General features: G+C 42.7%; 1 protein-coding gene across 2 annotated transcripts; it reads left to right on the forward strand.

The window, feature by feature from the left end:
• Window positions 1-321: 321 nt before the first annotated feature.
• NSMCE4A (NSE4 homolog A, SMC5-SMC6 complex component) lies at window positions 322-14,408 on the forward strand. 2 transcript variants are annotated; one of them, XM_057531328.1, is made up of 11 exons: window positions 322-712; window positions 1,488-1,565; window positions 4,365-4,495; window positions 6,714-6,865; window positions 8,818-8,917; window positions 9,668-9,758; window positions 10,608-10,702; window positions 11,866-11,914; window positions 12,658-12,752; window positions 12,843-12,929; window positions 14,326-14,408. In XM_057531328.1, exons 1-10 carry the CDS (start codon window positions 421-423, stop codon window positions 12,915-12,917), a joined length of 1,158 nt encoding a protein of 385 aa, XP_057387311.1. In that variant the 5' UTR covers window positions 322-420; the 3' UTR covers window positions 12,918-12,929; window positions 14,326-14,408. The 2 variants fall into 2 exon arrangements, with proteins under 2 accessions (XP_057387311.1, XP_057387312.1); XM_057531329.1 differs by lacking the exons at window positions 6,714-6,865; window positions 8,818-8,917.
• Window positions 14,409-14,895: the final 487 nt, after the last annotated feature.

Below are 14,895 nucleotides of genomic sequence, written 5' to 3' on the forward strand. Positions count from 1 at the left end.
CTCAACCACTGTGCCACCAGGGAAGCCCGAATGCTAAGTATTTGTTTCAAGTCTGTGGCTGTGTCCCGGAGAGCCAAAGAGACCCTGGGAAGATGAAAGTCTGTTGGGGCCGGCACGGGGGACCAGACAACCAAGATCCTAAACACCTTCCAGTGTGGAGTAAGTGGGATCTCAGTATATCAAACATCAAGGGCGCGAAAGGTCAGGGGCCTGCGCTGCGCCCGGTGCCGGCCCGGCGGCGCTCTAACCACTGCACCCCCGATCTCGGCCCCGCCGTCGGCCTCCCGCCACAGGCGTCGCTGTGCTCTCGCGCCGGCCCGGGAGCCGCGTTCCGCAGGGAGCAAGCGCTCGAGCAGAGCAAGGGTTTCAGTTTCTGGCGCGAACTTCCGCCGTTGCGAAGTTGCAGGGCGGCTTGGCGCGATGTCTGGGGACGGCAGCGGCCGCCGGTCCGAGGGCCGGGGCCGGGGCCGCGACCCGCACCGGGATCGCACCCGCTCCCGCTCCCGCTCGCGGTCCCCGCTGTCGCCCATGTCCCGCCGTGGCGCCGCGCCCGAGCGCAGGGAGGCCCCGGAGCGCCCGAGCTTGGAGGACACGGAGCCGTCGGATTCCGGGGACGAGATGATGGACCCGGCGAGCTTGGAGGCGGAGACCGACCATGGCCTGTGCCGCCAGATTCGCCATCAGTACCGGGCGCTCATCAACTCGGTCCAACGTAAGGCGGGGCGGCGTGGGCGCGGGGCGGCGCGGGCGCGGGCTCGGGTAGGGCGCGGGGCGGGCGCGGGCGCGGGGCGGCGGCCGGGCGCAGGCCCTGCGCGGCCCGGCTGGTCAACTGCGCCCGGGGCCAGCCCCGTGCCGCCCGGCCGCGCCTCGATTGGCTTGCGAGGCGCTCGCATATCCGTCGTGCGGATAGCGCTGCACGACCTTGGCCGGGGCGCGCAGGTCCCCGAGGAGCAGGACGGCACCGCCGGAGGCCAGGCGCTGTCGGGCGCTCGTCCGAGCCCAGACGGTCGGGAAGGGGGAGAGACGGCACGCGGAGCCCGGGCTCCTTCTCTTGCATCCAGCGGTTCCCAGCGAGTGGTCGCCCGCCCGCGGCAGCGTCGCCCGTGAACTGTCAGAAATGCAAATTCCCGGACCGCACTCCGGCCCTATCCAGTCTGAAACTCTAGGTGGCCCAGGGGAATCCTGTGGCTTGCAGAGTTTGAGAACCACTGTTAGGAGCGCTCCTCAGAGGCTGCAGAAGGAGTGGAGCCTTTGGGTGACGTTTAGGGGGAGCCAAGTGGGTCCCCTTTTAAAGTTCATTCTGCGAAAGGGGTACAGTCATCTTTCTCTTGCCTGGCAGTTTTGGTTAAAGAAATAAAGCTGTTGGAAGTAATTCCCCCGGGGAGCAGGGGGCGGGGCTTGGCTGTGCTGCTGCAGCTGGTCACTTTGTCAGCCATTTGTTAGCGAATGATGAGCACGCTTCCCAAAGCTTGTATTTTTTTAAATAGAAAACCGGGAGGATATATTGAATGCCAGCGACAAGTTAACAGAAGTCCTTGAAGAGGCCAACACCTTGTTTAATGGAGGTAATTCATTATTTTATGTATGGAAGCTTTGTGTTATCGTATGTTTTAGGATAATTTTCATTAGTTTTACATAAGAATCGAATTATTGACATCAGACAACTTCCACGTTTATAATAGTGCTTTACTAGTTTTGGAACCTTTTTCACTGTAGCGCTACTACTACTTTTATTGTGCACTTAACATTCCCTAAGCATATGGTAAGGGCTTTACATGAAATCTGGGGAGGTGGGGGGTAGCAGCCTGTCTAACAAGCCCCCCAGGTGGTTCTGTTGCTTGTTCAAATTTGAGAACTTTCTGTGTATTATCTTTCTACTGTATTGACTGCTGTATCCCCAGAATGCATTGGTTGAATGGATGAATTAAAAAGAAAGAACTGAGCTGGACTTGGACATCCTGTTTCTTTCCCTGTCCTCCTCCCGACCTCCCCTCCCTCAGCTCCTTGCTCTTCGTCCACCTATAACCCAGTGGGGGTAGCCATGTCTACAGGTGGCCCTGTTGGTCTCTAATGGAGCGAGGGGTGTGAGAAAGAGAGAGAGAAGTCTCAGCACTGAACTCTAGATCTTTGTTGCAGAGGGAGGAGGCGCTAAAAAAATAATCTTGGTTTGAATTAACAGCAGCAGCAATGTTAGTGGTAAGAGCAGTCTGTCTGAAGACAGAGGACAGGTCAGGGAGGCCCCTGATGTGGGCACTGGGTCACAGAGCCCTAGGATGAGTCCCCAGACCACTTTTCCCTCCTAAATCCATTGGGAGCAGAAAGGGAGGGTGCAGGCAGATGCAGGTAAAGAAGTCAGCAGAGCTGGCCGCTGCCCGGACACCACAATTCCTCATGTTCTTTGAAGACCAGAATGTTTATTTCTGGTCATTCGCTAGTGTGGCTGATGTTTAAACGTCACCCCCTTTCACATTCTCTATCTGTACGCTTTCAGATCTGTGTCTCTCTTGCTGTGACTGCAGCCTCCTTACCATCCCCCATCTTGGTCCACCAGTTCACCTAATTTCCTCAAACCTTCCCAAAGCCAGCCTTTCCTTTTCACCCTGTGAAATCCCTCCTCCACCCTTTAGGCTTTTCTTCTCTCTCAAGCCTGGACCCCCAGGCTGGCTCCTCAAGGTTACTCTTGACCCCTTCGCCCCCTTATTGTTATTATTCACCCAGCTTAAGAGTTGTCGATCAACAGATCGTTTCCCCCTCAGCCATTTCCACTGTGCTGGCTGGGTCACCTCCTTAAGGCAAAATTATTTACAACTGACCTAGGAGGTTGTCAGCCAACACAGAATTCTATATCCTCCATAGACGTGGATTTGATGTTCTCAGTTTTAACTCTTTAGAGGCTTGGATCCATCCGTGAGAGATCTGCACTTTCCTCACAGTGTGCGCTGTGACAGTGATGTGCTGCGGGGTCTAGAACAGCCCAGGAACCAGCCCCTCTAGCTTCTGCCTCTGCCTCGTTCTCTCACTCATTGTCACTTTCACAGTAATTCTCCTAAAATAAAACTGAGGAGAGGGACTTGCCTGGTGGCGCAGTGGTTAAGAATCTGCCTGCCAATGCAGGCGACACGGGTTCGAGCCCTGGTCCGGGAAGATCCCACATGCTGTGGACCAACTAAGCCCGTGCGCCACAACTACTGAGCCCCTGTTCCACAACTACGGAAGCCCGCGCACCTAGAGCCCACGCTCCGCGACAAGAGAAGCCACTGCAATGAGAAGCCCGCACACCGCAACGAAGAGTAGCCCCCGCTCGCCGCAACTAGAGAAAGCCCGCGCTCAGCAACGAAGACCCAACGCAGCCAATAAATAAATAAATAAATATTTTAAAAAATTGTGATAATGTTTAAAAAAAAAAAACTGAAGAAAATGATGTATAAATACAAAACTTGGAGTCAGTAAGTTCACCAGCCTGAGGAATGTTCGGGAAATAGTAATTCAAACGGAATGGCCTTGGGGAGTGAGCCAAGCAAAGGTATTTGTGTATTTGAACTTTGCTGTATTTGTCTCTTCTTGGCTGTCTTTTCAATTTGCCTTTGCCGGTGTTCCTGGGGTACTTTTACACACTGCCTGTTCCCTTCGGAGTCTGACTGAACCCATTCCTCTCAGCCCTGCTGTTTCCCCCAATGGACCCTTCCCTCACCTCCCCAAACTTCCTCCTCGGTTTCCCTGCCCCATTCCCTTCTTGTGTCCTACTTAAATCTTTTTCTGCCTATAGCTTATCTTAAATCCCATGCCCTCTGTCAAACCTCTTGGGATCATCCATCCTCAGCGGCCTCGGCCCTGCTGCCTGTAGACTGTTCATTTGGTGGTGCTCGTGCTTCCAGGCAGAGGCTGCATCTCCCGCTGCCGGCCCCGCACCTAATTTCAGCTGAGGCTCCTTGACCACTTACCTGTTGCTGGTTGGCAAACCACCACGCCCAGCACAGTGCCTTACACATAGCAGGCATTCAGTTTGACTTACATCATCAGCGCGGTGTTCACAGTGGCTGGGATGGGTTGCTGGAGTCAAAGGGAAAAGCCGGTGTTGGAGATGGTGGAGGTTTTGTTAAGCTGGGGCTGTTACAAGATTGCGGTTCAGTTCCCGGGAGTAGGAAAAGTGCAGAGGGAGTTGGCTTTTAGGAAGACTGGTTAGCCTTGATTTCAGATTTTGGTGAGCTGGGCAGGGGAACCAGTTTTTAGACGGAGATGGATGATGTTTGAGATTATTTTGGTCCCGTGGGAAATGTGGAGTAAGTGTTATTGGAAGTTTTGGGAAAATACGTGTGGATAATGTGTATGTTGTAATGTGTGTGTTTTCCTTCTTTTTTGAATAGTGTCCCGAGCAAGAGAAGCAGTCCTAGACGCCCACTTTCTTGTTTTGGCTTCAGATTTGGGCAAAGAGAAGGCAAAGCAGCTGCGTTCTGATCTGAACTCGTTTGATATGTTAAGATATGTTGAAACTCTAGTAAGTTCAAAGCTACAGAATCTTAATAAAAAATGCTTCATCTGTCACATATTGTATAATTATCTACTTTGCTTATATCCATATGCAAATGGTTTTCACTTCATTTTTCCTTTTTTGGGCCTCAGATTCCTCCAGAGATCTTACCAAATTAAACAGATGACAGTCGAGCTATGTGGTGGAATCTAGGTTGGCAGTTTAGAGCAGTTTGAAAATCTCCTAGCCTTCTAAGACTCTGGGTGCTATGTTTATTTCAAATGGCCATTTTTTTCCTCACTCAGCTGTCAGTTCATAAGTGTTCCAGCTTATTCTCAGTGACCCAGGACCTTTGTCCCAGGCTGGGCAAAAGCCCACAGTGCAGGTGGCAGAGTTCAGCTGGAGATGACAGGTCTGGTGGAGGGGGCATGTTTTGATTTGTCTTTGAGAATATTTCAGAACCATCCGAATATGATTGGGGTTCTGCTTTTGGGGTTTTTTGTTGTTGTTGTTGTTTTGTTCACCTGTCTTTGCCTCTTAATACGTTTGAATGGTTGTTACCTGAAATTTGGAAACTTTTCCTTGATGGATTTACCAAAAAAAGCACAAGGAGACTAACTTTGTACCTTACTCTGTTGTCTTTTTTCCTTGGTTCTACTTTGAGCCAACCTGTGTCCTAGCATTTCTGCTAGGACATTGATTTTCTGACCAAATGTTTGTTAAAAGGTTGTTAAAATGATTTAGTACCATGAGACCTGACCAGATAAATTATTTTGTAAAGGTATGAGGCAGACGAGGTTTTCGTTGTTTCTAAAACCTTAGTTTTTTTAAAATTTAAATTTACCCTACTTAAATTTTAAACCTTAAAATTTTCTTTTTTAACAACTTTTAAATTTTGACGTATCATGCATTTTGGAAAATGCACACTAATGTATAGCTCAATAAATAAAGTTAACTATGTATTGGGTAATCTTTTTAAAAATTACTTTTATTTATCAGGGTGAGCTTTGTACTTTAAATAACAGATCAGAATAAATTCCAGAAGTCTTAAAGCAGTCCATATAAAACCTGAAATTAATAGCTGTCTAGTCTCTGGGAAGGGAAGATCTTTTCAAGTATGACACTAAATAAAAAGACTATAAAGAAAAGATTGGTAGATTTGACCAGACAAAAATTGAAATGTGTTCCTCCAAGCGTGCGGTGGTGGGGCAGGGTGGCAGGAGAACGGAGTGGGGCTGACCACGCCTCTCTGATGGGGTTCTGGCAGCCTCTCTTTTCTTCAAAGTTTAACTGCCTTTAAAGGGTGAAGCTCTCTGAGGGTTTTTGATTATTGTTTATATATGATACTACCATTTTAATTTGATAATCTCTAGGCATTTCATAATTTTATAGTGTAATAAAAGTGTACTTTCATAAAAGCAAATTTAATATAATACACTTTCTGTAAGATAGCTTCAGGTAGCAGAATTATTAGACTTCCGCCAACTCTTCCCAGGAAGGAAGATGAACGATTCTCTCCCTGACGCTAGGCCCCTGCTCTCTGGAAATGCTGAGATACAAGCTGAATAGAGGTCTCCAGGAGGTTGGCTGAAAAATGAAAATTGAAAGCCAGCTAAACTTCCCTGTTCTGTCTCAGAACTTTTGCTTTGGGATGTCATGTCATATTTTTATGCTAATTCAGCTTTGCTAATACTTTAAAAGTGAACTACGGGTGATCAGAAATTCCCGGTGGGCTTAGTTCTGGTCCGTCCACCCCTCAGCCTACAGGGGGCTAGAGCAGGGTTTCTCAGGCTGGGCACTAAGGGCATTTTGGGCTGGCTGAGTTTTTGTTGTGGGGGCCTGTTGTAGGATACTGAGAGCATCCTGGCTTCTGCCCACCAGCTGCCAGTAACGCTGCCCTCTCCGCCTCCCCCCAACCCAGTTGTGACAGCCAAAATTGTCTGCAGACATGAAGCCAAAAGACCCCTGCGGGGGCACGGGGGGTGCAGAATTGCTCTGGTGAGAACCATTGGTCTGGATCATCTCGCTTTCTTACCAAAATATTCTGAGTACATTGAGGAATATTTTCTTCCACAAAGAAGGTACCTTTGAAAATAGGAATTTATAATAAGAAATTTAGCCAACATGTTAGGACAGGAAAAACAGACTTTGCCTCTGGCCTGTTGTTTAGTGATAGAGATGATTGGGTACAGTGAATGATTGCTTGTGGCTTAACTGGGGTTTTTGTTTCCCTTCATTTTTGTAGCTGACACATATGGGTGTAAATCCGCTAGAAGCTGAAGAAATCATCCGTGATGAAGATAGTTCTGATTTTGAATTCATAGTCTATGACTCCTGGAAAATATCAGGCAAAACAGCAGAAAACACCTTTAATAAAACCCATACATTCCACTTTCTGTAAGATTATTTTAAAAATCTGACAGACTAGCCATTTGTAAACCTTAAATTGTTTTTTATTGTAGGGGCAAAAATTATTTGGTATTGTGGATCATGATGATGTTGTTTGGAGACTTTCTAAACTTTGATGGAAAAGCCCATAAAGTCTTGATGTGGATGGACCCTCATCCTGCTTAATTTAAGCAGGAAAGGCCGTGGGCTGGCATCTCCTTACCAGGGCACCCTGCTGGCTCCTTTGCTTTCTTTCTTTTCTTTTTTATATTTATTTATGTATTTACTTATTTGGCTGTGCCGGGTCTTAGTTGCTCCTTTGCTTTCTGGTGTGGCAGACTTTGGGTCTGTGGCATAATGTTTGGCTTTGTTTTATCATCTTTAAAATCCTTATCAGGTAGGAGGATGATACCTCCTATGAAAGATGTCTTAAAATTCTACCAGTATATGTAAAGTGCCATTTATTATATATAATTCTCTGTTAGATGATCTCTGACTTATATTTGAAGACTGCTTGAGTCACTATCACATAAACTGCCTAGTTCATTTTTTGGATACAACTCTAATTTTGAAAAGCTTTTCTTTATACTCAAATGGAATTGGCTTCTGTCTTAATTTCCCAGCTCAGTCCTATGGAGAAGCTAAGAACAGCTCTTACTGGTTCTTCTGTGAGACAGCCTTTAAATACATAGTAGATAACTTCTCTAGGGTAAGCACCCAAGTGGTTTCTTCCTTAAGTGGATAGCTCCGGGGCATTTGTCTATTCTGATTACCCTTCTAAACCTTCTGAGATTGGTAGTGTCTGTTAGAAGGCTTTAGAGATGCAGATGTGGTCCGTCTGTGGCGTGGGGCCCGGCATCTGTTTTTAACAAGACTTCCCTTAACTCAAGTGCCCAGAACCGCTGTATATTACAGCAAAAAGGTCAAGCTTCCTTACTATAGGAAAAGTCCAAGTCTTTTTTTGTTGCTGAGTTCTAGGCTCTGTCATAGATCCTAGGATCTAAAGATAGCCTTTTGTTGTGTGACTTAAACTTTATCTCATGATGTAGCTCAACTTGCAGCCGCAATGATTTATGTAGAGCTTTGCAGCCTTGCACTTGCTGTTTGTTCCCTTGGCCTGCAGTGTCCTTTCCCCATTTTTTTTCATCTGGTAAGGTTTACTTCTCCCACAGGCACCAGCTTGGATGCCTCCAGTGACTTCTCTAGACAGAGGTATCAGTGTAGGATCAGTTTTCCCAACCAGACCACTCCCATGTCTGGGTAGATCTCTCTGTCCAAATGCTCTCATAGCACTTGACTAATACTCCACTACAGCACCACAGGGTCTACCATATTATGTGGAAATGGATCTTTGTGCGTGAATATTTATCTGTCCATCTCTACTATATACTTTGATTTCCTCAAGTGTAGGGACCACGTGGGTCTAAATTCTCTGGGCCTTGGTTTCTGCATGGTACCTCTGTAGGGCTTTTTTGGAAGGCGGAGGGAATCCAAAAGGGAAAGGAATCCCTTGGCCTCTGCCTGACCTGTTATCTCCTAAGACAGGTGTGTTCTGGATTCCCAGGCTGTGGGCCTCTGCCCTGGCACCCCCAGACCAAAAGGCTTTTAACCCCAGTGGAGCTGTTCGTTCCCTTTCCCTGATCTCTGAAGTTGGCTTTGTGAAACAGACAACAGGCTAGCTGGGAGGACCACAGGCATATTCACCGGCTTACTGTTCAGAGTAAAATACAAAGGTGTTGAGGAGGTATCTGTGATTGAGGTGAGCTCCTAAGAATTCTTTTAGACACACAGAGGGAGCAGAAAGGGTGTTACAAACCTGACACAAGAGTCTTGGTCTGATGTCACTCATAGATCACTGATGCCTGGTTGTGAATTTGACTATGCCATGGGAACTGCCTTCAGTTAGTGAAATTAGTTTGTTTTAAAAACAAACAAAGATATGAGAGCGTATTTTTCATTAGGTTGGGTTCAATACAAGGAGAGTGCCCTGTGCCAAAGCCACGAACTGATCGTTCAAGAAAAGTTCGTACGATAGAAGAGCAGCAGGCAATGCCTGACGAGGTTTGTGTTTTCACATGTTGCTTTTTAACACACCTAATAGCAAATAGCCATTAATATGATATACGTGTAATTTGGCCATCTTTTCTAAGCTTCAGCGTCAGGAGTCAGGTTCTGTCACTTAAAAGTAATCATTTAATGTTTGAATCATTTTTGATATGTTTAAGCCTTTAAACATTTTATCGGATTGACCGCTTGTCTTAGCTTTAACTCATTTCTGTAGTTTGGATTAGTTCTCCCAAACCAGGGTTTCTTAGCCTCAGCGCTGCCGACATTTGGGCTGGATAATTCTGTGTGGTGAGAGGCTGTCCTGTGCATTACGGGATGTTCAGCAGCATCCTTGGCCTCTTCCCACTAGATGTTAATAGCACCCTCTCACTCCCCCTGCCCCACCCCAAGTATGACAACCAAATGTTAGCAAACGGCCCATCAGTGGGGTGGGGGAGGGGAGGTGCACAGTCACTCCCGGTTGAGAGCCACTGTTCTAAAGTGTCCCCTTTTGTATTTTGCTATTTTATGTTCAACCTGAGAACAGTTGATGTGGTAATGCTACTCTTCTATTAGAAAATCAATATGAATATGTTACTAAAAGCAGAAAAATCTTTTTTAACTATTAATTCTAAGATGGGGATAAAAACTGCTAGCAATCCCAGATAAAAGGTATTTAGAGGAGTTTGGCCACGTAAGAGAGCAGAAAAGGTTAACAGGCAGACAAATAGGTCAGTCTGCTTGATAACGACTTTATATTTTCAGTTAAAAAGAATGGAAGAATCTCATCAAGAAGCAACAGAAAAAGAAGTAGAAAGAATCTTGGGATTGTTGCAGACATATTTTCAAAAAGATCGTAAGTATGATACCGAGCTCAAAAGGGAGCAACTTGTATTTATCAGTTAGGCCTGTGTCACTTTCAGTGAGAAGTTATTTCTTTTCAAAAGGCATATATGTAATGTTTGAATCATTTTGATTCTTTCTTGACATACGTCTTTAATGAGGCTTCTCCTCTCTAGAAATTCCATGAGAACATTGGTGTAGTAAATTCTCATTTTTATTTTTAGAAGATGGGATATTTTTTCTGTTACAAAATAATACATGCCATAGAAGTGAGAAAAGTAAAAAGTCAAGTACCTATTCTACCTGTGCTCACTCCCTAGAGGTTGCCACTTATAAAATGTGATGTATATATTTTCAGATTTTCTTATGTTTATGTCATAATAAATATGCAACTAAGTAGGGATTTTTCTTGTCGGTTTTTTGCTTTTTTCAAAGCTAATCATAATGTACACATTATTCTGCAATATGACTTCTCCATGTGGACATTTTCCCATATCAATACATAAGATCCCACTTATTCTTTTCAGTGATTCCCACTGGGTGGCTGTATCATAAATACATTTAACAAATCCTCTATTAGCGGGCAAGTTCTTTATAACATTTCACTCTTGTGTAAACTGCTGGAGTGAAAAATCTTGGCACATAACTTTGTGCACATGTGCTAATATTTCTGTAGGACAGCTTACAGATTTTTAACAGGTACACAAGATTGCCCTCCAGCAGGGTTGTATTGATTTCCATCCTACAACAGGATGAATGCCCATTTCCTTTCTCTGGCTAACACTAGAGAGTATTGGTCTTAACTGATAAGCAAAAACAACTTTTCCTGTACTGAAGAATTTTTTTCCTCTTTTGTCTGTAGCTGATACTCCGATGTCCTTCTTTGACTTTGTGGTTGATCCACATTCTTTTGCCCGAACAGTGGAAAACATCTTTCATGTTTCTTTTATTATAAGGGTAAGATTTAAGATTATTTCTCTAATTGTTTTTATATGCTTTTAAAAGGGTAAATAATAACAGGTATAGATGGGAGCTGGCAAAGGAATTTGTACTAACCAATAAGTGTTTTAGACCCATTGTAGCAAAACATTGACAAGTCATAGGCAGAAGAAACCAGCTAAAAACTTATGTGCTTGCTTTTACATTTTAGAAATTTTTTAGAGAAAGAATTGGCAAAATTTGAATATGGAACTTATAGATTAGATAACTATGATATAAATGTTAAATTTCCCGAACTTGGTAGTTGTCATGTTATGTACGAGAATATTCTTGTTTTCAAGAAACATACACTGAAGTCTTAGGGAAAAGGAACAGATTGTCTACCACTCTCATAAAAATTAATATATATAGAGAGAAAGCAATAATGTAAATATGGCAAAAGTCAAACAATTGGTGACTTTTCTGGGTAAAGGATATCTGGGAGGTCTTTACAGTAGTCTTGTAACTCTTAAGTTTGAAGTAATTTCAAAATAGATGGTTTAGGAAAAAAAAAAAAAAACGTACTCAGAAATGTACTTTGAGAATTTGCTCTAGGCTGTCTTTAGTCTTCTGTCAGGTTGCATTCCTACACTTGTAAGATGAGTTCGATTTTCATCTTACGCAAAAATCTTGTATTGACCAAAGTATTTTTCGAGAAATGATAACAAAGGCATATTTTGTCAACGGTAAATGGTAGAATTATGCATAATAAAATGTGGATATTCAGGAATTCCTTGGCTGTCCAGTGGTTAGGACTCCACGCTCTCACTGCTGAGGGCCCGGGTTCAGTCCCTGGTGGGGGACCTAAGATCCCACAAGCCGAGTGGCACAGACAAAAAATAATAATAAAAATAAAAAGTGGAATATTCAAAAAGTATGAATCAGTCAAAGAGTCAAGATGGTCACAGTTTTATTTAAGAGCTCCTCAGGATGCAGTTGTAAAAGAGCTGATTAGAACCTGAGGGATACCCCGTGTCGAGAAGGATGTTAGAGAAGGCTTGTCCATATAAACTTCTCATTGTTACGGTACACTTTGATTGTCTAAGATTTAGAATTTTCTAATTGAGTAATTTTTTCATCCAATGGTTATAGGTTTTGAATCTAAATTTTAGTCTTCTCCTAAAATCACATTTGTGTTTTAGGATGGGTTTGCAAGAATAAGACTTGACCAAGACCGACTGCCAATAATAGGTAAATGATTCTATGTTCAGAACAATTAGTTTTAGAGAAAGTGGACTTGTTACTAGAGTTTGTGAAATGTATTTTATTAAATGTAAACTAGTTTTTATTTTAGGTAACTTTACAATGCTGTGTCTTCTTCAACTAACTGAAAATGCTGAAAACTTGATCATAGTTTAAAACCTATGGATTCATCTGTGTCATTGATTGAACATCTACTGCTGTAAAGACGAGCAAGAAATGATACAATTTCCCTTAAATTTTAATTTAGAAAGTTTGTAATTGCAGTTATTTTTGTAGTTTCCTTCTTTCTATTTTAACCCTAATGCCAGCAGCTCCTCCTCTCCCTGAGAGAATCTTTAATTCTTTGTTGAATGATTCACACTCTCCATTACTCTTTGCCTTCTAAGGTCTCCTGTAGAGAATGAAATTCTTTCATTGCACTTATGTCTTCCTTTAAAAGTTCTTAATTTCATGTTGGACCCACTAGGCCTTAGCTCTGTGGTTGGTTCATAGATAATGCAGAGTTTTTCAAATGATTGGAATGTGTTATTCTACCACATTTTTTTCTGAATGGAAGCAAACGGGACTACTTGCTATTGTAATAATACAGCACAGTAATGCATGAAATCCTAATAAATATGTAATATTCTAAGTATCTTGTCGATACAGGTTTCATTCCTATTATTCATTGGTTTCTGTTAAGATTACCTCTTCTGACTTGATAACTTTTGGAAACTTTGTCTTTCAAACAGAGCCTGTTAACATTAACGAAGAAAGTGGAGGAATTGACCAAAACACTCAAATTAGGAATCAGGGAATTATAGCTTTGAGTTACCGTGACTGGGAGGTAATGCTCTGCATGTTGCCTTGGGCAGTTCGTCTCCAAGAATTCCTTTGCTGTAAACCCAGTGCCCAAATGTTCTTTGTTCTCTGCCAGGAGATTGTGAAGACTTTTGAGATCTCAGAGCCTATGATTACTTCAAGTCAAACCCGGCAGAGGCTAAGTGCTTGACACCAGCTGAAGGTAACATTTCCTATGGGAAGCTGCACATATTTATTAAAGTTTTTTTTCACCTTTTCACATTCTGGTTAAATTTGGATTTTGTTTCCCTCTAGTGCCCCATTTTTAGAACTGTGTGTAACTGTTGAAAAAAGCAGAACAGGACCTAGTGGTTGCAAGTTCCCTTCTTTGGATTGATTACTATGATGTTCTTAAGACTTGCCGTTGAAAGAGACAGAGCAGGGATTGTTCTTGGTTTGGCTTTATTTACGCCCAAACAAATGGATAAATTAGATAAGTGGAATACTGAATTCTCCCATCAGTTTTGTTCATTGTCCCATTACGTTCGCTTACTTTATAGGTACAAAGTAGAAAAGGAGGATTAAGATGGAATTACCTTGGAATGATGTTGGTAATGGGCATTTCTGAAATTTGAGTTATGCTTATGAAGTAATTCTTCATCTTTATGGAGAACATTGCTGGGAGGAAATCTTAGTAATGATCTGGCATTCTGTACTGTACACAGCTGTGGAAGGGAATCAGAAGACTGGATTCTGTTGGCTCTGCCCCTTTAAAATGTTGGGCAAGTCAATCTCACTCAGCTTTGTTTTCCTTCTCTATAAATCTATCTGTAAAATGGGGGGATTCTGAATTAGGTAATTGCTAAGACTTTTTCTTCTAGCTCAAGTTTTCTATGATTTGGAGAATTAAAATTAGCTTTTTAGTACTTAATGTAAACTTTTTTTTTTAAGGAAAAATAGCTTTATTTTTAAAAGAAATAAAATGTCTACTGAAAGTATACATGAAACAGCATCTTTCACTTAAGCCCTAAGCTTGATTATGTATGCTCTTTATTATATTCCAGTGAGATTTTGGAATTCAATTTCAAGGACAATAACATTTATTAGTAGATATTGAAGAAAGCTACTGACTTTGAGGAAAAAAATTCAGTAGCTGTTTACCTACCCTAAGATAGTCATCCCCACAATATATTGGGGATTATTTGAGCATTTAAAAATTTAACAAAATATGTATCTTTTCATTGAGTTCATCAATACGTTAAATTCTCTGCTACAATCCAAGTAAAATGATGGTGACCATTGTTTTCTGATACTGTCCATGATGGACAGAGTAAAATCACAGCATAAAGAGGAGCCAAGAATTTATACTGTAAACGTTATCTGGGTCCAAACATCTTGCAACAATTAATGTAAACTCTTAACGTGTGCTTCAATTAATTGAGCTTCTTTTGTTCCAAGATAATTGAAGGAAAGAGAAGAATCCATGTAAGATATATAATGTGTGTTTACTTGGGCCCTCCTCACTGAGGAGGGGCTGGTTGGTAGATTTCATGTATGCATCTTAAATGAACTGTTATCATTTATAAACTGTTAACCAGCTATTTTCCCCCTTTTTTTAGGACTCAAGTGGATAGTGAAGTCCAAAAAGGAAAGCAGCATATTGTGTTGTACATACTGTATGATTAAACATTTTTAAAAGACAGATTGTTTTTAGTAAAGTGTAGCTTTTGATAGTTAATGGGTCGTCTTTGATTAAAGGAGGTTCACTGTCATATTCACAAATAATTGTAGTTATTCTTTATTTTCTGTTCTTGGGAAGAGTTTCTCCTTTCTCCAGTCCTGTCCCATTAGGAAGTTTTAGTTAGGTTGTTAATGGCCTAAAGATCATTATGGTTCTTTGTGCATCTTTTTAGCTGTAAAGTTAGCTAGTCAAGTCAACAAATATTAGGTGGCATCATATGAAATTGTTGGGTTTTTTTAAGTAAAATACAGTCAAATATCAGCAATTTTATATGATTCAGCCTATGATTTACACACAAGAAACTACTCAGTCCTCTTTCAAGCCAAGCCAGACCACTTTGGATCCGTCTTACCAGCAGTCCTCTCTTTGTACTTGAGGGCTGCTGATTGCCACAGAGAAAACCCGTGCAACAGGGTGGGGTGATGCTGCTCCCATGGGTGCCGGGCCT

The sequence above is a fragment of the Balaenoptera acutorostrata genome, chromosome 16 (assembly GCF_949987535.1).
Source record: "Balaenoptera acutorostrata chromosome 16, mBalAcu1.1, whole genome shotgun sequence".
NCBI classification, from domain to species: Eukaryota; Metazoa; Chordata; class Mammalia; order Artiodactyla; family Balaenopteridae; genus Balaenoptera; species Balaenoptera acutorostrata.

What these genes read in the sequence shown, in the direction of transcription:
- NSMCE4A (XM_057531328.1), top strand. Translation starts at nt 421, where the DNA reads ATGTCTGGGGACGGCAGCGGCCGCCGGTCCGAGGGCCGGGGCCGGGGC. An exon ending in TAAGATATGTTGAAACTCTA is followed by an intron (nt 4,496 to 6,713) that starts GTAAGTTCAAAG and finishes TCATTTTTGTAG; the next exon opens with CTGACACATATGGGTGTAAA. An exon ending in ACCCATACATTCCACTTTCT is followed by an intron (nt 6,866 to 8,817) that starts GTAAGATTATTT and finishes ATTTTTCATTAG; the next exon opens with GTTGGGTTCAATACAAGGAG.